At 40.3% G+C, this 22,681-nt stretch overlaps 1 protein-coding gene across 1 annotated transcript in view; it reads left to right on the forward strand.

Annotated features, from left to right (window-relative positions):
- Positions 1-315: 315 nt before the first annotated feature.
- The window catches only part of LOC116331496 (FERM and PDZ domain-containing protein 1), a 45,247-nt gene continuing 22,881 nt past the window's right edge, over positions 316-22,681 (forward strand). Inside the window, exons 1-3 of the mRNA XM_039613007.1 lie at positions 316-332; positions 21,564-21,686; positions 21,978-22,141. Coding sequence (XP_039468941.1) covers positions 21,568-21,686; positions 21,978-22,141 — 283 coding nt within the window. The 5' untranslated portion in view covers positions 316-332; positions 21,564-21,567. The remainder of the gene's footprint in view (positions 333-21,563; positions 21,687-21,977; positions 22,142-22,681) is intronic.

Raw genomic sequence — 22,681 nt, forward strand, 5'->3', positions numbered from 1 at the left:
GAGAGAAAGTGAGAGAGAGACAGAGAGAGGGGGGAGAGAGAAAGAGAGAGACAGAGAGAGAGGATTACCGTCCCTTAAACTGCGCTCGCCTCACCCCATCCGCATCACACGCGCTCACCTGCGCGGGGACTTTCGTCAAGCGCAACTTTTGCTTTCTGTGGGGGATTTCGAGCCTCTCGTTGCCCACACCCAGGTGATATGGATTAACTGCACTTCTTCGAGGTGCGGCGGGGTTTTTTGCGGCGCTTTTCGAAGTTGTTCCACGTACAGGACGGTCGGGACGGCCCGCCCTGCGCTCAGGAGGGGATTAGAGAGCGGAAACCCGCTACTCGGTAAGGTCTTTACACCTACAGCCAACCAGGATGAACACTGAGCACACATAGAAGTGGTAGAAACAGATTTCTGTGCACCGATATTACCTTTATTTCCCTTACGTGCATGAGCGCAAGCTCTCGAAGCAAATAAGCCGGTGCTTTGGCTCAGTTGGCTTGACATTTGTTTTAAAATCAAATGAGAAAAAAAAATAAACTTGCTTATTGTTAGCCTGCTAGTTTCACGGTGCAAAGAAAAGTAAAGGTTTAATTTTCAATTCGTGTTCTTAATTAGAAAAGTTAATCTGCCACATTTAGAAGTCTCATTAACTTCCTCTGATCTTTCCCCTTAAAACACACGCAGCTTTAAGAGTGCAGGTGAAAGATGGCACCCATTCACAGCCTCACCTGGTTAAATCCATCTCAGTCAGATGATGGAGGGGCGGAGGCAGGTGGATGAGGGATTTTTTTTAAGCTTCAGCAACAATCTGAGACGTAGACTGTTTAGAAAGGGCTGGAAGGCGTCCCTCATGTTCCACATGTTCCACTCCATTCATTAAAGAGACATTCCCAGGCTGCTTTTAAAGCACTGGGAGTCGCTTAGTCTCTGTGTTCAACTGCTGCTAAAGAATTGATGAATAGACTAATAGTGCATAGTCTGTGTGAAATGAAAATGTGTTTTACTAATGCCTCACTGCAACCAGAAACACACACACACAGCTACATGCATTTTACAGTAAGTCGTGTTTCCAGATATTTTGCTGCATCATGCTTCAGCCTTCACAGAGACTGGGCTGATGCCACTGGCTTATAGGTGGCACAGTCTGCTGCTGCTGCCGGACTCAGTGTCCCAAAATCGATTCGTTTCATGCAGACACACTAATACAAAGCGTGCCCTGATGCTCAGGATTGAAACTGAAGAAGACTGTGGGGCCGGCTCCGTTGTGAAGGCTCTCCCAGGCTTTACTAATTTATGATGTTATTTTTAGGCTTGACTACATTTTTGATGCTGCCTATTTGTCAAGTTTAATACCGAGTGAAAACTCGGGTGTGTCCGTCAACCTCTCTGTGCACACGTGCCTAAACTTGATCAGGCAAAAATGTGTGTGGGGATACTTCAAAGGCCTTTCGGCACTTTCATTCTGTCATTGAGGTTTGGTGTGTAGTACTGTTCTAACCATTAAAAAGTGCTTAAAATGAGATTTCTCACCTATACTGAGAAGAAGCGCACTCTTCAGCTTTAGTTCCAAATGTAATCTCCCTCAGCTCCTCCTTCACAGCCAGAGCCTTAAATCTGTACAACTAGCTAAAAAATATGAGATGAATTTTCAGCCCGAGATGGGACTTTTTGAACCCTCATTCCCAGAACTCAGCTGTCTTTCTGACTTCACATTGTGCTGTAGTTAAGCTACTTGAAACGTTGAAAGAGATCAATCCTTTCAAAAGGCTTCTCCAAACATCTGAGAATATGAAGGCGAAAGCGAAAAACTCCCCAGCTTCTTACTGCAGAGAGATGAATCTCAACCTCGGGATGGCTGTTCTAATGAGGTCTAAAAGGTTTTAGGTCAACCCTAATCTCCTCTGCCATAAAGACGGCCCTTTTAGACAGTTTGGCTTCAGTGTGAAACACCTGATTAAAGACTTTTCCAGCAACAGCAGAAGTAGTTCTCTAAGCGCTTTTAGTGTATCAGAGGCTTTCCATCATTTCTTACTGGATAGGGCGGATCACATGCTGACAGCTGTCTGTCTGCTGAGTCAGTAAAAGTTTCTCTTACCTCAGATATGATCTTCATATATCTTCATTTGAGTGTTGGTGGGATTCTGGGCAGTTTAGCATAATGAGATGTGGTGTTTCAGTTGTGGGATTACAGTTGACTATATTATTGCTGCTGCAAAACAAGATATACAGAGCATAACATGCCATTCATTTTAAAGCACATAAACATAAAATATATGGCTCATTGTCTATTATACCTGTTTATGTACCTACAGCTGGTGTATGAACAAAAAAGAACATTATCACCTGTAGTCATTAGTCCTTGAGATTTGCATACATTTGCCTCTCACAGATATTTAATATTGGATTTTCTTTTATAAATAAATAACCAAATCTAATATTTATGATTTCTTTATTTAATTTGTTTTTTTTTTTTTAGTTCTTTTAGGAGAACATCTGATGACATTTTAGAACTCATTTATGGAAAAATGTATTTTCCTGCGGTAGTATAATTAAATATGGCATGACATCATTAAAAAGAGTAAAGAGTATTTTAAGCTTTTTCTTAGGACTCACTCCTGTGTCTTGTTATATTGCCCTGGAGGCCGTCATACAGCTGTAGAAAAAAAGTAGGGAAAATTTGCATTTCAGCACTTTGTGACAGTTTACAGCACAGGCAGAGCAAGCTGACAGACATGCATATGTTTGCATGTTTGAGCTTAGAGACATAAGGTCACTCAACTTTTGGCTGAATGTCACAGTTTTGTCCAGTATATTCACACTCACCATGTCTCAGACGCACACTGTGACGCACTGAAAAGCCACCAAACATCAGGATGAGAGTTGGGTCAGAGCAGTTTGAAATGCAACCAGCTGATTAGGACAAATTAATATTTGACATTAGGATGCAATTGATTGTTTCTTTCTAAGTAATTAGAATACTTTGGATTAGGTTCAAATTACTATATCTCATACCAGAAAAAAAGAGTGAAGTTCTATAAATAATAGCTCTGTTTAAACATCTCAAAGCATTTATAGTGAAGATAATTTTTTTTTTATTGTTGTACTTTTGTTAACTCATGAATAGTATGTCTGACATTTTCTGTCGAGTTCTTTGCTTTGTGGCAGTACAAAAAAAACCTGTTGGTTACAAGCAACAACTATCAAGATCTGTGGGGTATGCAGGTCATGGGTTGTGAGCTGGACTAAGTGCAGATGCTTGGAGGCAGGATAAATGTAACAAAAGCTGAAAACAAAGATACAGAATAAAGGCATAATGCTCAACAAAGTAAATACTAAAGTGACTAGAACTCAAGACACTAAGTGCTGGACTAAGAGTCAGCAGGGTTAGAGAACAGGCATGATAGATGCTCTGACAAAAAACATGAGGAGACTAGGATTCTGATAGACACAGGAGGGCGATCAGGGAAACTGAGACAACTCAGGAAAACAAGGCACAGCTGAACAGAATCATAGCAGATGAGACAAAGGAAGCAAAACTCAAAATAGCACACAAGGAACACAAGCTCACCGAAATAAAACATAAAGTTAAAACACAGATCCAGACTAAGACACACAAACTTGACATACACAAAATGTAAGCAAACATGGAGACATGAGCTACTACATTTATGGGATGCTAGGAAGGACACACAAGACTCAGATGAACAAGAAATAACTAAGATACGAGACTAACTAGAAACATGAAAAACTAAACTAGGAAACACTGGAAATACTAAACCAGATGACGGAACAATGAGAAACTAGAATACGATCATAATAATAACTCAGACTTGGATAAAGAACACAGAAAGTCAGAACATAAGAAAAAACTGAGGAACCATGACTGCAGTAGTTACTCCTAAATAGTCCTCCATTTCTGCAAAAATGTGCGGCACAGGACACAATATTTTAAAGATGTAAAGAAAATGTCATCAACTAATCTTCAGTCATGCAATTCTAATCTAATTACTAATTATTTTTTTAAAAAATACATAATATGGCATGGGTATTTTTTGTAATGTAATTTTGTAATTACATTTAAATACTACGCATACTATGCAATTCTATAAAAACTGCAACCTATGAGCTAGAAGTGTGATGTGATGTCACTCTTATCCAGTAGAGCGTAATAATAATCTGGTAACTTGAAGCCTGATTTGCACATCAAGTGCTTTTAAAATTAACTTAGTTGTTAGTTAGCGCTGGGTAATTAATTCAATTTTCCGTTATTTGGCTTCCAACAATAAAGGAATAACTGACAAAAAAGATAATGGTGCAACACTTGAGTTTTTTTATCGTTTTGACCATGATATTTTCTGTACAGCTTTGTGCTTTCACCCCTCCGAAAAACTGAAACTTGCTCAGTTTTTGCTTCAACTGTCCCCAAGATGACTGGAAAAGAGCCTTTCATCATCACGACTTTTCTTGAAGGAAGAAAAGTGAGAACTTTTACATGGATTGATCAGCAGTGGCTCATCAATGGTAGCTGATGTTGCACAATATTCATCTACCAGATCTTTGAGGGTCTCTCCTGCAGTTCAGTCTTAATAGTGTGCTGTAGAAGTGTATTACTGTCTACTCCCTTCCTTGGTTAGACTACCATGTAGGCGCATTCAAGGTCTGTTGCTGCCTTGTGGTAGTGGTGTTTTGGCCGGTGGGCATAAGCAGATGCTCTTTTGAGACAGGCTTCACAGTCCAACACAATCACAACATTACATAATTATGGGAATAGACTCATTAAAAACAAAATATTATTCAAAGTGGAGTGTTTTTATACATCTGAGCTGTCTACAGGGAACGGCACAGCAACTGTAAAGAGTAAATATTTGTTTCGAATGGGTGGACCCAACCAACAAAAGGAAATACTGACAAGTTCAGGTGAGCCATTTTAAAAAGCATCATCCTCATTAAAGGACTTAAGTTACCCAACGCAGCCCGCTTAAGTGGATAATCAACATAAAGTGATGTCAGGAACAGGAAGTGATGTCACTATTTGTCTCTTTCTCACGGATAATTCTTTGGGACTAATGGAGTCGATCAGTTCACAAAACCACGTGCTTATCAAATAAACAGAAACGGCTTTGCAGCATTCAGTAGATAAGAATACACATGTTGTCTCATGTCTAACCTTGTATTCCATTTTAGAAGTTGTCAGGAACATAACTTTACTTCATTGACAGAGTGAAAATCAAAGATAAATGTGTCTGAATCAAAGCCAATGGACTTAACATTTATAAATTGCACTGCAGTTTATCTAAGCCTTCTCTCAGTTTGGTGTGGCTTATGTTTGTCTTCCTCAGAAATATCTCTAAAATTCCTCTAAAAGAAGGGCTGGTCATCTGGCCAGTTATCTCTCAAGAAGTTCAACAGAAACGATGCATTTATTTAAATATCACAGCAAAGGTCAACATGCTCTGCTGCACATATTGGCTGTCGCACACTGGCGCTCGTTGTATTTACTTTTATGTAAGGCTAGCTCAGCAAATAATACTGGTGCATTAAATAGATGGGGACCATAGATACTGGCTTTGTGTATAGGCCATCAGATAGCTTGTTAGCACTGGCAGCTTCGAGGCTGTCAACCTGATAGTACATCAGCTCTGAGGCACAGACAGAACAGCAGAGCTGTGTTGCCCCAGGTACATCTCTGCACACACACAATAGGTGACAAGGGAGCTTATTTAACACTTTTCAGTCTGTACCAGCAAGAGACGATGCCCTTTTTATACAGAGAATTTAACTTACTATAAATCCTAATTCGGATACATAAGTGAAACAACATCAGCTGAACAGGTTCATTGATAATATAACATTATCCTGGTTCTTAATTATTTCGAAATTTTGACCTAATTTTATGACAACATTAGGTAATAAGACACATTAGTTATTTTAGCAGTTGTATTTTTGTATGGAAAAAAGTCCCACCACTGGCTCAAACTCTGCAGTGATGGTAAAGATGCATTCCCCTAGGTAGCCTTCTATGGTAACTTTTTAAAAAACCTTTATGTAACCAGAAGAAGGAAGTCCTAAGAATAAAATTCTCTTTTGTCAGACTGCCCTGATGTAGATAGCATAAACCAGCATTCCTGGAGAAAATCCACACAAGCACAAGCGGACATGCAAACTCTACATCCAATGGACCCACCTGGGTTTGAACTCAGGTTGAGACTTTCTTGCTTTGAGCAAACTGTGCTAACTACTTAGCCACCATGCTGTGCGCATGTGTACCAACCTGAATGTAGAACAGACATTTATTGTAAATTGCATGTCTTGTTTATTATTGTGAGGAAAATGTGGTTTGCAACCAAGTGCACAGCAACTGGGAATAAGAATTAGCACCTGTAAGCACAAGGCTTTGTATCTCAGCTGGAAAAGGAAGGATTGCCCAAGTGGCAGAGTTTTAAGTACCTTGGAGACTTTCTCATGAGTGGGGAAGACTGGAAATTAACAGACAGATTAGCACAGCATCTGCATTACTGCAGACAGCTGTAGCGAAGGAAGAGCTGAACCCAAAGGAGCAGCTGTTGCTTTAGTCTTCGATCTGTGTTCCTACTTTTAACCCTGGCCATAAGCAGTTGGTGGCATTATTAAGATTGATCAGGAGTTAGGTTTCTGGGTAGATATGAGGAGATCTGCCATTTCAGAGGGGTGCAGGGTAGACTCTCTGCTGATGTGATTTGAACATCTCACTCGGAACCCTTGGATGCACTAGGCATACCCAGCTGGAAGGAGACCCGAAGCAGACCCATAAGGTGGAGTTCATCCTTCCAGGAAGAGTCATAGGCGGTGGTGTATGACAGGGAGATCTGGGAACCGATGCTTCTTAGATAAGTGCCATATCTACTCTGTACAAAAAGCAGAACAAGGACAGACGGTTGGAACGTTTTCTCATGCAACGTATGAGACACACAACCACACCTGCATGCACAATGCTACACAGTCACCCAAGGTGTCACTTAACTATCGTGCGGTTCCACACAATCCTTGTAATTGTATGAACTCTTAATTCCATTCTGTCCCCTCTGCTGCCCTTCGAGGTGTGAACATAATTCATCAGTGTCAAGAGGAGAAAGGAAAGAAACATAATTAATGAGAAAACATAAACAGGGCACCAGCTCCCTGGGTCTAACAGGTCTCCCATATGCTGTAAAGCTAATGTAGAGGCCTACGTTTGTGTCCACCCTAAGGTCGTTTTCTGTGTGTCATGCCCCGGCTCTTTTTACTCAGCTTTCAATATTCGCTCCACCATCCTATCCCACTAAAGACTAAAAAGCCCCCTAAAGTATTAAAGCATAAAGAGGCTAGTAGACCTACCGTCTATAAGAAAATATTTTGTGGTTTAACGTAGGTTGTACACTGACCGTCAAATGTAAATGCTGTTAATTAGAGATCTCTAAACTTGAGCAAGTTTGTTTTTGGAGCCTCAGTGAGCCCATTCTAAGGTTTTACTCTGGTGAGACAAAAGTAAAAGTCAAACTGTAACTGAGCAGCTGTCTGTATGCCTGAGCAGCTAGCCAAAGGAAAGGAACACCCCACCCACCCTTTCTCAGAGGGCTTGAGCCCATGTGTGACATCATGGTTATAATTATCATGAAGATGCCATTTTTGTTTGTTTTTCCCAAGCAGTCAGAAAAATATCACACCTTTCTTTAAGGATATAAAAGTATTATCTAAAGCTGCACGGTTGCCCACCCACATGAAGCTTCTTTTTAAAAACACTCTACATTTTCTCAGTAGGGTTAGAGAGTGATTATTGCAATTGTGATTATTCCCATTGCAACTAAAGACAGGATTGTTTTCTGAAGCATGAGGTGGTGTACTTGCCTACACCATATTAAAATAATTTTAATAGGGTTTTTGGATGGAGCTTCACATATCCGAACAAAGTGACAGTGACACCCTCAGGAATTCTGCAAAGACCTACCATCTCACTTCCCATATTAAAAGCTAGATCATCATTCTGCCACATTCTTGCTGATGTTTGCAGTTTGGCTTAAATGTGGCACCCATTCAACAGCCTTCCCCAGCCATATCCATCTGGACCAATTAGTGTAGCACAGCATTCATCAATGAATAAAACAATGTGAAATTTAGTCTTCATCACACAAATGAGCCTGCTGCAAGTCAGCTTTGGTTATGAAGGACCGAGACAAAACATACATATGGTTTTACTGCCTCTTGCAGAACGTTGCACTGTTTCACCCTGCTCCTCTCCAGAAACATCTTTCCTCTTACCCGTGTTTCCTGAGAATTGTGACTTTCATAATGGTGTAAAACAACTTCTCTTCAATCAAGATCGCCTGACAAGCAAACCAAAAACCAGATTTAGAAATTATGAAAAACCAAAATGAAATATTCAGAATGAAGTGTTTTGTGTTACTGAGGTATCAATTACATAATCACTGGAGCACAGAGTAGACAAACCGGATGTTCTCCATGCCCGTCATACCCTAACCCTCTTGATCCCTTATATTGCTCACATTTCCCTTTCTCATCTTTCTCTTCTTTGCAGCCTCATGCGTTTTCTCTCTCTCCTCATTCTGTCTTCCTTTGTGTGCGTCGGTATGCCTGTTAGTTGTTGGTAGAGTGAAGTGGCTGCATTATCTACATACATTATTGATGCTTGCAGCACTTTAACACACACATGTGCATGCACACACACACACGCACACACACAAAATCCAGCTTCCCGCTCACATAACAAAAACATACATACAGTTATACAATCACACACACATACAGGCACAAAGAGCACATGTAGCCTCACTTTTGAATGAATGTGTGGGAAGAAAAAGTGAATGACAGTGCGCGCATGTTGTCGTTTTCTTAAAACAGCTGATTCCCTGTTTTAAGAAAAAATGAGGAAATTGTGACATTCTCAGACTAAAAGTAATTCACAGTCACATGCTGGGCTAATAGGTTAAGACATGAATAGAAAGTGGGAGTTATGAAAGAGAAGAGACAGAGGGATTAGAATTTGAGTAGCAGTGAGTTGGAGATGGGAATAAGGGAGGGAGGGGACAGAAGAGTTCCCAGCATCTCTTTTCCCAGGGCTTTGTGAGGGCCTCATTAAATATGGATGGTGTTTGGATCAGAGCAGGGGTAAGTGGGACTCCACAAACAGCACATGCAGCCGATGCAGGCAGCCCCATCCTGCTGTGATGGAGCTCGGTGTGGTTTTTTGCTTCATCTGTCTCTCCATACTCCTCCTCCCTTGACTCACTTTACTGCCCCCAACCCTTTTGTCCAGCCCCTGTCGCTGCCATCATGTGGCACTGTCTGTCAAACTCTTCTTTTTTTTCTGTGCTTGTCTGTTTTTGTCTTTTTCTTAGACTCATTTTCTGTCTTCCTCCTCTGTGCTTCCCACTCTCTTTCCATCTCCAGTTTGCTTGTTTTTCCCCGTGATGCACCGATTTAAAAGGAAAGTTTTCCTCCATTATTCACACCCTAATCGTAGTTTTTCAGATGAGAAGATAAAAATCATTTTTCAAGTTGTCAATAATAGTACAATGCTAAAAGACTCAGGCTCCAACAACCCTAACTCTTAATTCTGATGTCGTGCCTGTCATCAGGAGATGAAGACACGTCACCCTGGTCTTCTTCAGTGGAGTGATGGGCGAGCAGCGAGGGGAGCGGGACTGTAACTGGCACCTTCATGGAGCCCTGATACCCAGGGCAGAGAGCAGGTGTGTGAATGTCTGTCTCTCTAATACTGAAATGAAACAGATTGTGTTTGTGTATGTGATTTGTATGTGCACACAACAAAAGATGACAATATTAGAGGATTTAAAGACCGTGGGATAAGCACAGTGAGACAGACGCACAGTGGAGAGGTAAGTGAGCAGTAAACTAGTGTCTGTCTTATAGTTTAGCCAGTGTGTTACTCCAAACAGACCTGTAAGGCTAAGGTGAAGCTCAGTCTAATCTGGCTCAGCAGGAGTGACGCACAAACTCCCTGTCACAGCCTGCAGACACACTCTGTAATCCCATTTGCCTACTCTGCGCGCCTGTGTGTCTCTGTGCGTGCAGTAAGAGTGTTATGCAAAAGTTGTAAGTAATGCATGTTTCAGAATTTACTATACTCATCGTGTATGCATAGCTAATTTAGTTAACGTTCCAAAAATACAGAGAAGTCACAGGGAGGGTGCATGGGTGGATGGATTGTTCTGTGGAGTGCCAAGACTTGAGTTTGCAGCTTTTCTCTAGACCAGGGATGTTAAACTCATTTTATGTCAAGGGCTGTACACAGGTCACTTTGATCATAGGTGGGCCAGACTGGTGAAATCAGTGTAAAGTTTAACTATACATTTAATTCCTGAGATATTTTTTTAAAAGAAAAAGAAGTGCAGGAAAGAAATGTGTCAGCACAACTATTTGGGCTTAAAGTGTAATAAATAAATATATAAAATTAAAGAAGAAAGTAATAGTAGCTCATTGGCCAGACTGTCCTGTAATTTTAAAAATCACAGAAAATGTCCTTTTGAAATTTCTTTAGCCCAAAGTAAAAAAAACAGGAGCCTTTCAGTTATTTAGTTACGTTGGTATATTATGAAAAGCTGTGGGGGAGGTCTTTATCAGCAGAAAAACCTATAAAACTTATTAAAATACGTTTAAAAGTCAAAATATTTAAGCCCTACTTGACATTTTCTAAAGCAATTTAGGGGCTAGACTTTCCCGGACCAGTTCTGGTCCCTGGGCCTTATGTTTGACACCCCTGCTCTGGACATTTTGAGTGAATTGTGATTTTGGATAATATTATTTATGTCATTATATTTCTTTACGACTACAAGTGTCATCTAACTTTACAGACAAAGCTTTTTTCAGCTCAGTTCAGTTCACAACACAACAGTTGCTTCAAGGCACTCAAGCTTTATCTCTTTATAAAATAAGACCAACAGTCTATTCCCAATGCTAACATGTTTACTGTGTCAAAGCTACAAAATGTTTAGTGGTTATTACAGTGTTTCCCACACTTTACTTGGCAAGGCCACCCAAGTATATTATCAGACGCTTATGTATATTTTGTGACTTATTTTGGATTATTTGTATTTTCCACTGTATTTTGAGAGTTCAGTCTCTGCTAACAGCCTTTCCTGCCAACAGCAGCCGCAGTCTTTTGAGAGACGAGACTGCCGTGTAGGGGTGGGCAATATAGCTTCAAAATGATATTGCAATGCTTCAGTAAATTTGCAATAAATACATTTTTAGTGATAACAAAACAACAAACTAAATAACAAAAGAAAATACTGTGGAACAGTTGGGGATTGCAGATTAAAGGTAGCAGGATTTAATAGTGCAAGCATAATAAGACATTTTCCATCCTTCTTTTCCAATGAGTTTTTGCGTTGTTTTCCGATGTCTAAGGAGCTTAGAAAGAAAAGCGTCTGGACTTCTTTAAGTTGCTTGAAGATGTTTCACCTCTCATCCGGGAAGCTTCTTCAGTTCTAAGTTTAAATGGTGGAGAGTCCCATATTTAAGCCCTATGGGAGTGTCTTCCCAGGGGGACAATGGACCCCCTAATGATCCTCTACCTAACTGCACAAGCTAAGGTGTGAAAATGGGTGTAGGTCACAATCAGCCAAGGTTTCGGGTGAACTCATTGTGAAACCTAGACCCACCCTGATTTCCTGATTCAGATGTGATTTCCTGAGGTCAGAAGGCCCAGGATGTGAGTGGGCGTTAAGGCGTCTGGAAAGGGATCTCAAAACTGGATTATAGATGGCAGACAGTTGGTGTTGTAAGCCACCACCTCTGTTCAAAGAGGGTCGTTCACAGTGGACATAGATGGCTTCTTTCACTCCTCTTTCAAACCATCTGTCCTCTCTGTCCAAAATGTGAACGTTGGTGTCCTCGAAGGAGTGACCTTGGTCCTTTACGATGACCTGGATGACAGAGAACCTTCACAGACATGTTGTTTTCTGATAATCCTGAGGTCAGAGTGTAAAGTTGCTAAACTGGTTAACACTTTAGTTTAACAATAATTAAACTTATTTAACCTTATAACAATACAGGAGCTTCACAGTACTGTCCAGAATAAAATGTTTTCTACCTGGGATGTTGTATCTGGGGTTGACCTTTTTTGCTAGCTGCTTTTAGGACTTGTACGACTATTTGGTTTGGAATCCTATCCTAGACCGATCAGTATGTAACTGCATCAGTGAATTCCATGCACAGTTTGCTTTGGCTCTCATATAGACCACAGCTCCAGAGCTACGATGATGCTTGGTGGTGTCATTTGTTAACTTTTTTCTTGCACATCACTGGCTACCAGTATCTCCACCTTTTAGAGAACGGTTTTACCTCAAGCAGTGAAACACTTTTGTTGTTTCCAGTTTTCCCAGAACCAGTTTTGTGGTGTGTTGCGATGTACTGGAGGCTGTGGAAATGTTACTCTCAGACATGTGTTAGCTTATCTCTTTGTTTTGCTCATAAATGCGGAGCTTTTCTGTGCCATTGATGGTAAATATGACATTTTTATATAACAACTAAGAATGTAGTTGTATTGTCATGGACAGTATATACACACATACATTTTTACCATGATATGCATGATATTCTTACATCTAGGATTGATTTAAGCGGAATTGCCACTGAACATCATCCCCAGAGAATAATGTCACAACCCTCTTTCACATCATGGCTATACTACGATTCCCAGTGTTCACCCTAACCATATTTGACTGTTTTTTGTGGAGGCTTGAGATTTCTACACCACACTGCTTTAAGCTGCTATTATTTGTGATGTCAAAAATCCTTTAGATGACTTCAATGTTTAACTTGTGCGAGAGGTTGTCGATGAATATGAATTGATCATATGGAGGTGTGGACTGAGATCAGTCAGTCAAAAAGTTGAATTAAATTTAAGAGTTCTTGAAATGTTCTGTCTTTTCAGTCTTTAGAATGTCTCACAGTTGCTGCTGTTTCACATGGAGAAGAAGATGATAGGGGGAAATTCTAATAAGCATCTATTTTGTACAATTAAACGAGGCATCTAATGAAAATAAGCTTTTAATGGCCAAAAAGCAAAACCAGGAAACAAAAAGACTGTAAGAGTAAAAACTAAATTACACATGAAAAATAGAACTAAACAGAGGAGGTTTAAATTGCTAGCTATGACAAACATGTGGAGCATCTTCACAGAGGAAAGACCACTATAGATACACACTCTGCACAAGACTAAGCTGAAGGTAATTAACACAGGTGAAGGACGTCAGAAACACAGGAAGCAAAATCCTGAAAATTAAATGAGAAGACCAACTATCAAAGTAAACAGGAAACAACCAAAAGATGGCTATCATGAGACTTCAAGTACAGCATAGATGAAGCAGACAGGAAAACTAAAGTCCATAAAAACTAAAGTTACATTTACACTGCATTACACTACAATAAAAGGTATATGAGAACACAATATAGACAGAGAGATGGCAAAGTGAATGAACACACCGGCACTGGCATTTTACTCATTTACAGCCTGAATCATATTTTAGTTTATAATTAAGCATTGACCGGCTAGCTCATGGTCTCATGGCAGGAGGCAGGACTCAACAAGTGGTAAGTCTGTTGTAGGGCCATGTTTCACTCACATTTTACTACACCAAACTGTAGACATTTTGTGGCAAATGTGTTCAGGGAGTCATACAGCATTAAAAAATGACTTGACTTTTCAGCTAAATTTAACCACAAAGGTTTTCTTCAGACAGATAAAAAAAAAAAGGGTCACTAATGACCCTGATCAATAACAAGCCACAGAGCCAACCTTTTTTTAACCTTTTTTGTCTGGATGAAGGCCCACTAACCAATTTCCAGTGGAAGCGAGAGTCAGATTACTGCACAGTCAAACAGAGCAGTGCACTTAAAACAGAAACATTTGACAAAAGTGATATCGTGTGCAAAAGCTAAATGTTTCTGAATCACATCTTTCATCAGAACTAAAGTACATATTACACAAGATGAAGCCTCCATGTCACTGAAAAAATGCATATTTTACTCTTATGTGACATTAAAATTGACCACACCCTATGGATCACTATTGAGCTGTTCTAACTCTGTGGAAATGGACAAAATAACAAAGATACAAATGTCATTAATCAGGAAAATGAGACCATCATGCAGTGTTAATCTAAATAATGTTCTATAAATACATACACATTTTAGCATTGGATTAGAAAATAAGCTCCACTTTTGAGCTGTTGCTTGTGTGTGTGTGTGTGTGTGTGTGTGTGTGTGTGTGTGTGTGTGTGTGTGTGTGTGTGTGTGTGTGTGTGTGTGTGTGTGTGTGTGTGTGTGTGTGTGTGTAAGAACACTGATGAGCATCATTGTATCACAAAATGAATTATAGATTGTGCTGGACTGGATTGTACTTATCAACAATAACATAAAGCATTTGTATCAGGTGTAATAGACAATTTTCCGGTTTCTTCTTTCAGAAATCTGATTCCTCCCACATGAGCAATAATCTAATAGAACGAGATGGAAGGGGACACATGATTGAGTGATGACATGGTCAGTAGTTGGATGGCTGCAAGACATTCATGGGTGAAAGGGAGGGAGGAACATGGACAGCACATCTTAGTTCCTGGTTATTTTGTTTATCATGCTAACTCACATTGATGTCATAAATATAATGTAATTAATTGTAGGCAAGTTTGGAGGTGATTTGGTAGACCTGAAGTTATTTTTTTGTACAACGAGTACCTCATAACACCTGTCCCAGCAGCAGGGTTGCCAGATTGGCCCTGCGTTGGAACTCTTCCAGAAACGACATGCAGGTCACTGGGTAGTGCAAATACTTGGCAGTACATGCTGTTGCTGTCAGTACAGTAGAAGTATTTGTTGTGTTGTGGACAAACCACAAAATTATACAGCGTCTTTTCAGCTCAGATTCCAAACTCTGTTTAAATTTACATTGTACATACATTATTTATTAATGTAAAAACATTTTTTATTCATTGTCCTAAGGTCAGTTCCTGACTGTGTGCATAAGTTCCATTCATAAAAGATGGTGCTATCATAGCTGTCATTAGGCACATAGATTCAGGTACAAATAACCTCACAATGCAACATGTGATGGACAGGCAGGAATAGAAATGGGATGTAGATGTACACAAGTATGATATAAACATGTTTGTTTATATTTTACTGTAAAGTAGAGCGGGTTGTATCTGGCTGATTCCAACTACACTACTGGTCAAACCCCAATTTTTCCAGTTTTGATTGAAAATTATGCAGTTTAATCTCTCACTGCACTCTGAAATGAAAGCATGGTACAAATAAGCAATTGGAGTTAAAAAAAAATCATAGAATGAATATATGGACCAAAATGTTTTCTAAACGTTTGGCTCATCAAAGTAGCCACCTTTGGGAGATATAACAGCTAAACACACCCATGCCATTCTTTCTACAACAGAAATCAAATATTCTTTAGAAAGCTCTTCCCATATCTGTTGCAGAAGTCCCCATAAATGTGCAGCACTTGTAGGTTGCTTTGATTTAATTCTTCTGTCCAGTTTATCCCAAACCAGCGTGATGGGGTTTAAGTCTGGAGACTGTGCTGGCCACTAAATGTTTTCAAGCTTACCATCTTCTTTTTCTTTCCTGGGGTAGTTTTGGAATAGCTTGAACTTGTGTTTTGTGTCATTATCTTGCTGTAAGATGAACCCCTGACCAACTAGGTGCATACCAGTTGGTATTGCATGGCGCTGTAGAATGCTTTGGTAGCCATTTCGATTCAGGCTGCCTCCTACTCTGCACAAGTCACCGACCCTGGATCCAGTAAAAACAGCCCCAGACCATCACCCTTGATCTCCATGTTTGACAGTTGATGCCACACACTGTGGAACCATCCTTTCGCCTACTCGACGACGTACAAAGATCCTGCGTGATAAACTGAAGATTTCAAATTTTGATTCATCAGTCCTTTATACCTTCTTCCAGTCTTCAGTAGTCCATTGGGAGTGTTTCATGGCCCAGGCAAGCCTCTTTGTCTTATTCTGATGTCTTAGCAATGGCCTTCTTGCTGCAACTTGTCCTGTCAAACCTGCAGCTCAAAGTCTTCTCTTCACAGTTGAAACTGAGACTTGCTTACTACGACCACTATTAAGCTGTTGTCCTGTGAGCCGCCTCTCACGCAAGCTGCTAACTCTCAGAAACTTGTCCTCTGATTCAGTTGAGGCTTTGGGTCTGCCAGAACTCTTCCTGCCAGAGTTTGCCCCAGTTTCTGAGCCTTTTGATGGTGAAGAAAACTCACTCACTTACACATTGACTTTTGTTTTTGCAGTTCCTCTGTAGGAAAGACCTACATTTCAAGTGTTGTGATGGTCTGTCTGTCTTCCATTGTTAATTGCCTTTTTCTCGCCATTTATGTTACAACACACTACTTTCTGCAGTGTAATACTGTTCAAATGATGGTACCACAGTGTGTTCCAACACTGCTTTTATGCAGACCAAGAGGGTTGTAAGTAATCCAGAAAAGTTGGAACAGCTGTAGGAATCGGTAGCACCAGCTTTCAAGGCTTCTCCATTGCTGCAGAACAGCTTTAAATTGTTAACCCATTTTGTGTTCCCTGAAAAAGGCCTGTTTGTATAATTCTGAAATGTACATTACTTTAAAGTTTTAGGTAACCTTACCTGTTTTTTTAACCTCTGGCAGTTCACTACTTACCTTTGTACCATTTCTAGCTATTCATTGGACTTGAACGATTTCAACTGCAATAAATAACTGGAAAAATTGGGCTGTTCTAAAACTTGTGACCGGTAGTGTATGTCGCAAACAAGTAAGATGTCAACAAAATATCATGATATTACAAAAATCATGAACATGTGTTTTCCTTTTTTATACTGATAATGTGGTATAAAAATCACATAAAAGTGGTATAGTATTTTTCCTGGGTTGTAAGACAGTGCATGACTAAACCACACTGACGTATCCTCTAAACACTTGCCACATGACATGCAGCAAGGAAAGCTCACCACACATATGAGACATGCATATTATTCAAAACATTTCTAGAAGAAAAGTCACACAATACTTAGACTTAACTCAGTGATGAGAGCAGTATTTATGTCAAAGTACGGTTCAAGAATAACTGCTGTATTTTATATTTTTCTGTTTAAATCCATGCTTAAAATGAAGTCCTTTTTTTTTAAATGAGTCCTTTGCTGTTTTTGTCCTATCCATCTGTATGTTCTCTTGCATATTAATAATCCTCATGCTAATCTATTTCTTTGTTGACTCTTTGTGACCATTTCATAAAAGTAAATAAGCCACCTGCAGCAAATATCACACTGACGTATAGTGCAGTCTCCTTGAAACTCATCACATATGGAAACTTGTAAAAGATCACTTAGCATTGTGTTTAAATATACTGGGTAAGCCTAATTTTTTGAAGTGCAGGGCTGATCTTTTAGCTCAATGTTAATAAGATTATCATAGCTTAAATCTGCCACCAAGTGAAAGCAGAAGTAAAAAGTGCAAAACACAGAGTTCCCAAACAGGATACAACCCGAGCTGACAGACATGTGACTTGTGCCACTACGACACCAAGAGCCTCCGACTCTGTTCCTGTTTGCTGCAGAATTGTGATGTGTCAAGATGCCAGTGTCCCGTGCATTCTTTCACATTACCATACGCATTTGATTTCCCAGGATGAGCACATGATAAATTCACATAGTTTACTGTATTGTGCAGTAAAGTAGAACAAAACAAACTAGACCTAAAGAACAACAATCTAGAGGTGTAGTTTCACAATTCAGTCTCAAATATTCCAATAACAGTCCATCCTATACAAATCTCACGACTGAAAATGGATAAAATTCCTATTTTCTTAACTTTTCATTACGATAAACCAGGAGTTAGAGCTTTGAAACACTAACAATGGAACTAGAATATTTATGAAAGAGATATTTGACATGTTGTATCATTGATGAGAGAGGAAAGTACAGTCTCAGTTTCATTTCCTGCCTTGATTTCTGCCTTGAACGTATCCATTGGAAAATAGATTTTTTCCTGTGTTTTACTGTAGTGAATTTAATTCACTGGGCTTGTACTTCATCAGTATACTCAATCAAAGCTACTTAGGAAGGAAACCATGTTTATGGGATTAGAGGGGATTGGATGTAGATGAATGCTTTGTCCCAGTGTTTGTATTTTGAAATGCACAGACTTTTGGCTACGATCCATCCCTGATTAATCCCCTTTTAGAATCAAGTCACTGCTCTGTAAATCCATTACTTCAGTGTCTTGGGGTCTGTACCTTTTCTTATGTAACCATTTAACTTGTGTGATCTTCGTGCTGCTGGGATACTTAGTCAGTCCCTAGCAAAGCTGAGTACACTTCTGTTTTGGGTCTGTGCAACCTGAGAAGTGAGATGCTGCAGATGAAGCAAATCGGTAGAGTGTGATAAGGAATAGCGAGAAGTGAGGTGCCGATAGGATGAGAACAGAGGGAGCAGGAGGAGGAGAGAGTTATTCACAGACAGATGGATGGATAATGTACTTATGAGTCAAGATCCCCCAGGAGCCACTGCTGTCTGCTTATGTCACTCACCACTTTCATCACTAAGCCCGCCTCCTGTCTCACCTTCTATCACACTTGCCTGTCTTCTGTCCTTTCATTTAGTTTTCTGTACTTGTCACACATTTCCTCCCGTCTCATCTCCTCTCTTCTCCTCTCCTCTCTCTAACCTTTTGTTTCCTCTAATGGATATCTCTAATGTCCATCATTACGCCCGTCTGGGGGGGATTCCTTCCTGCAGCTGCTCACTGGGAAGGCCTTGTGAGATTATTCACTCATTGATTACATCTCTGAGTCCAAACTTTATTCATTAATTCATCCATCCTTCTGCTCATCCCCTTATCACAGGACAAACTGTGCTTTACGTCATTGTTCCATTCAGAGTATCTCCTTATCCATTCATCAATCTGTCCAGTTACTCATTTATTCTATATGAAATCATTATCATTAATACATTTCTAAAATAAATCAGTCATTCATTCATTTGTTCACTTTTTCATTCACCCCCGTATCATTCATAGTAAGTAAGGTGATTCTCCATGAATGCTCACTGTCAGAGAATCTCTTTCCCAGTCATAGTCAGTAGGTTCAGCCCGTAAGGATGTGAAGGGGGTATAAGGTATCAGCTAATGCCCAGGTCTTTGTCTGACTGCTTCAGTGATCTGGGAGGAAGGTTTTGTGTGTGTGTGTGTGTGTGTGTGTGTGTGTGTGTGTGCGTGCTTGTGTGTGTGTGTGTGTGTGGTTAGGGAGTGAGGGAAGCCAGATTTATGGTCCCATGTTGGTTTCTGTTTGCATGGCTCTTTGGTTGTGCAGAGAGAGGGATTGTGGGAATTCGGCCAGTGCAGAGGCTTTGGAGACTCACTTGAGTGTACTCCTCCAAAAAGCCAACAGAGCGTTGTGCATAGGTAGAATTCTGATTGGTTGAAAATTGAAACAAAAGGGAACCACAGAAGAAGAGCCATGAAATGGCACTCCACCACCAAGAAGTTCTTCATATATGGTGACTGTTGTCTTTTCTGTGGGAGGGGCTAACAAAGTACCAACAATGGAACAAACATGAGCACAGGTAGCACACATTACTGGTCATTCCACATAGTATCAACACTGCCACTGGGTGACAGCTAACAGCTACAGCATGTAGATGTGGATCTGCAAAGCTCTGCCTAGCACCTTCAGTTAGGCTTTTTGAAAACCTGTTACTTTTCTTAAAAGACAATGGATACACCTTTCATTGCACAATTAAATGAGTTACATTCAGTGGAGCCCAACCTATGAAACTGTTATTTTAGGTAGGCATATGATCCATTTACATGATAAAAGCAGATCTGTAATATGTAATGTTTCAGATGATATTTCCTAAACATCCACTACAAATCTCATGTAGTTTGAGCTATTTAAGTTGTGTAGCTCGCCTCCTCTTCAGACCACTTTGTAACCCACCTCTACCTCAGATCCTCCTGTTCATGATGTGCCTGACTTAATTGCTGTCAAGACTACAGTTACTGATGCCTGATCTTGTTTTTCTCTTCCTGCCTCACCCTGTTGCTTCACTAAATGCAACATTTCCTTTTGCTACTATCACCTGCTTGCACCGGGTTTTATAGCAGCATGTAAGAGATACATATGGTGGAGATCTACCTTACGAACACCAAAATTAACTGGCTGCAGCATGAGTAAATGTTTTGTGACCACTTTTGTAAGGTGCAGCCATTAGGGAGACAATCCAGAACCCCTGTTTTGAGGAAATGTCTATTCTAACTTTCTTTCAACTGTTACGAGGCATCAGCAGCAGAACTTGATATTCTGTGTTAGCAAAGTGATGTCATGCTGCTTTTCTTTGCTGACATGTTGCAGAGGGAATTGTCAGGAAGAAAAATGCCTTTCTTATTCTTTTTTTTCAGCCTGCTTAACATTCTTCTTAGAACTGATTCAACTTTTGCACGGGTTTTCACACAAAACAAAAGCTAGAATGTCCAAAATTGTGGAGATTTCCCCAAGTCTGTGGGTCTTGATGAGCGCACACGTGCATGTAAGCTGATATTGTATTACCTCAAATACTGTATGGCTCCACAGAGGCCCATTAACTTAGTATTGCATCATAGGCCCGTGCATTAGTCTGACCGAGCCCCGCAGACGCCAGAGGTGTCCCATGTCCATTACATCTCTCTCACCAACCAACAATCATTTATAAGTACCACCTGTCTCACAGCAACACAACAGGGACACATTTAAGGGAAACACCATTGTTATTGGAATGATAAATTACCAATATTGATGTTTATTGAGGCACCATGCAGTAAGTGATTGGTTCATAATTCGGGCTAAGAGCCTTTTAAGTAGCACAATGCAACAAGTAACATCATTGCTGGCCTCAGCTGAAATATTAAATATCTAATACCCAGTGTGTGTGTATATGTGTGTGCGTGTGTGTGTGTGCTTGCCTGCATGTGTGTACTGTGTCTCCACTTACTGTTTTTCCTTTATTTTTTTGCAGGGTGTTTTCATTGAATTTGTATTCTGCATACACTAATGTAATAGAGTCTGATTTGTACCCCTGACATCATCATGTCACAGCACAGATTTACGCATAAGCACACAAATGCCATGTGCAGGACTGTTTGCATCTGGAGTGCAGTCTTAGTGTTGCAGCTGGGCTTTCTTTAACACCAAGCAACAAAAGCTGAAAACTGCAACTCTGACCAGCTCCCTGGAGGGAAGAGGGATTGTCTCTCCTGTCATGAGAGTGATTAAGGGCTTACATTCTTACATTTCATTCTAGTCACACATGTGCTGCAGCTTTGCCAGGTATTGCCTCTTGTGTTTGCACACTTTTGTAGACAGTGTTTGTGGTCTTAGGTTTGTTTGTTTTCCCTCCAGGTGAACGCGACAATCAGAAAGCTCTCCAGCCTCCTGTTTAGATTCTTTTGTGAAACATTTACATTGTACATTGCATATTTGTTTAATGTTGAGCCATTTAACTAAATCTACGACACAAATGGCTCCTTCTACAACCCCTGCCAGGTAAATGGAGGTGCAGGACAGGAGCCGCTCCCCGTCTCGCAGGACCAGCCGAGTAGAGCAGGTAGTGGGACGATGGCTGAGACGGTCCAGAGACTTGGGCAGCAGATCTCACTCTTTGAGCAGGTATTATGTCTTTTTTTAAATGTATAAATCCATTATTTTACTGTCTTTGATATATTTTGCCTTGAGATGCACCTGTTTACAGTCATCATCACAGGAAGCCCATATTTGTAAAGCCTTCTAAAACAGGTTCTCTCATCCAGTAACAAATAAATTAATGCTTTAATTTGCTACTTTTCACAATTATTTCCTTGTTTTTGTTATCCCCACAAATATAAGGCTGTTCACAGTAGTACTGCTCTGGCAGAAATACAGATACTGCAGTAAGATGTCACTCCTGAATTACTCCTCCAGGGATCGGGCTGCAGCAGAAGGGAAGACAGCAGAGTCCAGTAGCTCTGACCAGAGGAATTATCCTTTCCGCTTCAATATTCAGATCCAGCGTGACCCAAACCTCAACTCTCATGGCCTCACACTTTCCTCCCAGAACCCGATTCTGGTGGAGGAGGTCACCCCAGGTAACGTTTACAACAGCTCAGTTCTAAGGAAATAGCCATGACACAGATTTCTGAACTTTAAATCAAATGGGTCTCTATACTAAACCTTGTTGTGTTTATAAATAGCTATTCTATGCAGTAATCTGTAGCCCTCTTGTCCCTAAATATACTGCAGCACTTTCACTACCTTGGGAGTAGAAGGAGTGCATTATTAGTTTGAATCAGGGCCTTTTGTTTTAAAGCTGATACTGCATGTTTACCTGAGCCCTGCTATAGGAACCTCTTCACCAGCTTAGGCTTCTTCTCCCACAGAGACTGCATCCTACCTGCCAAGAGTCAATTTCTATTGCCACAGTCTGCAGAGCTCTAGCGCTTTGCCAGTGTCTCCGACCTAAAATCACACCTTTATCATTCTTTCTGTAGGTGAAAACTTACGGCAGTATTAGCCACTATACACCTCATGAGTGGAGAGTAGCAAAGAACAAGTAATTCCACAGCCACAGCATAAATTAAAGGATTTTGGTATGCAAACCTACAGAGCCATGATTTAATCCACCTCTG

The sequence above is a fragment of the Oreochromis aureus genome, linkage group 6 (genome assembly GCF_013358895.1).
Source record: "Oreochromis aureus strain Israel breed Guangdong linkage group 6, ZZ_aureus, whole genome shotgun sequence".
Taxonomy (NCBI): domain Eukaryota; kingdom Metazoa; phylum Chordata; class Actinopteri; order Cichliformes; family Cichlidae; genus Oreochromis; species Oreochromis aureus.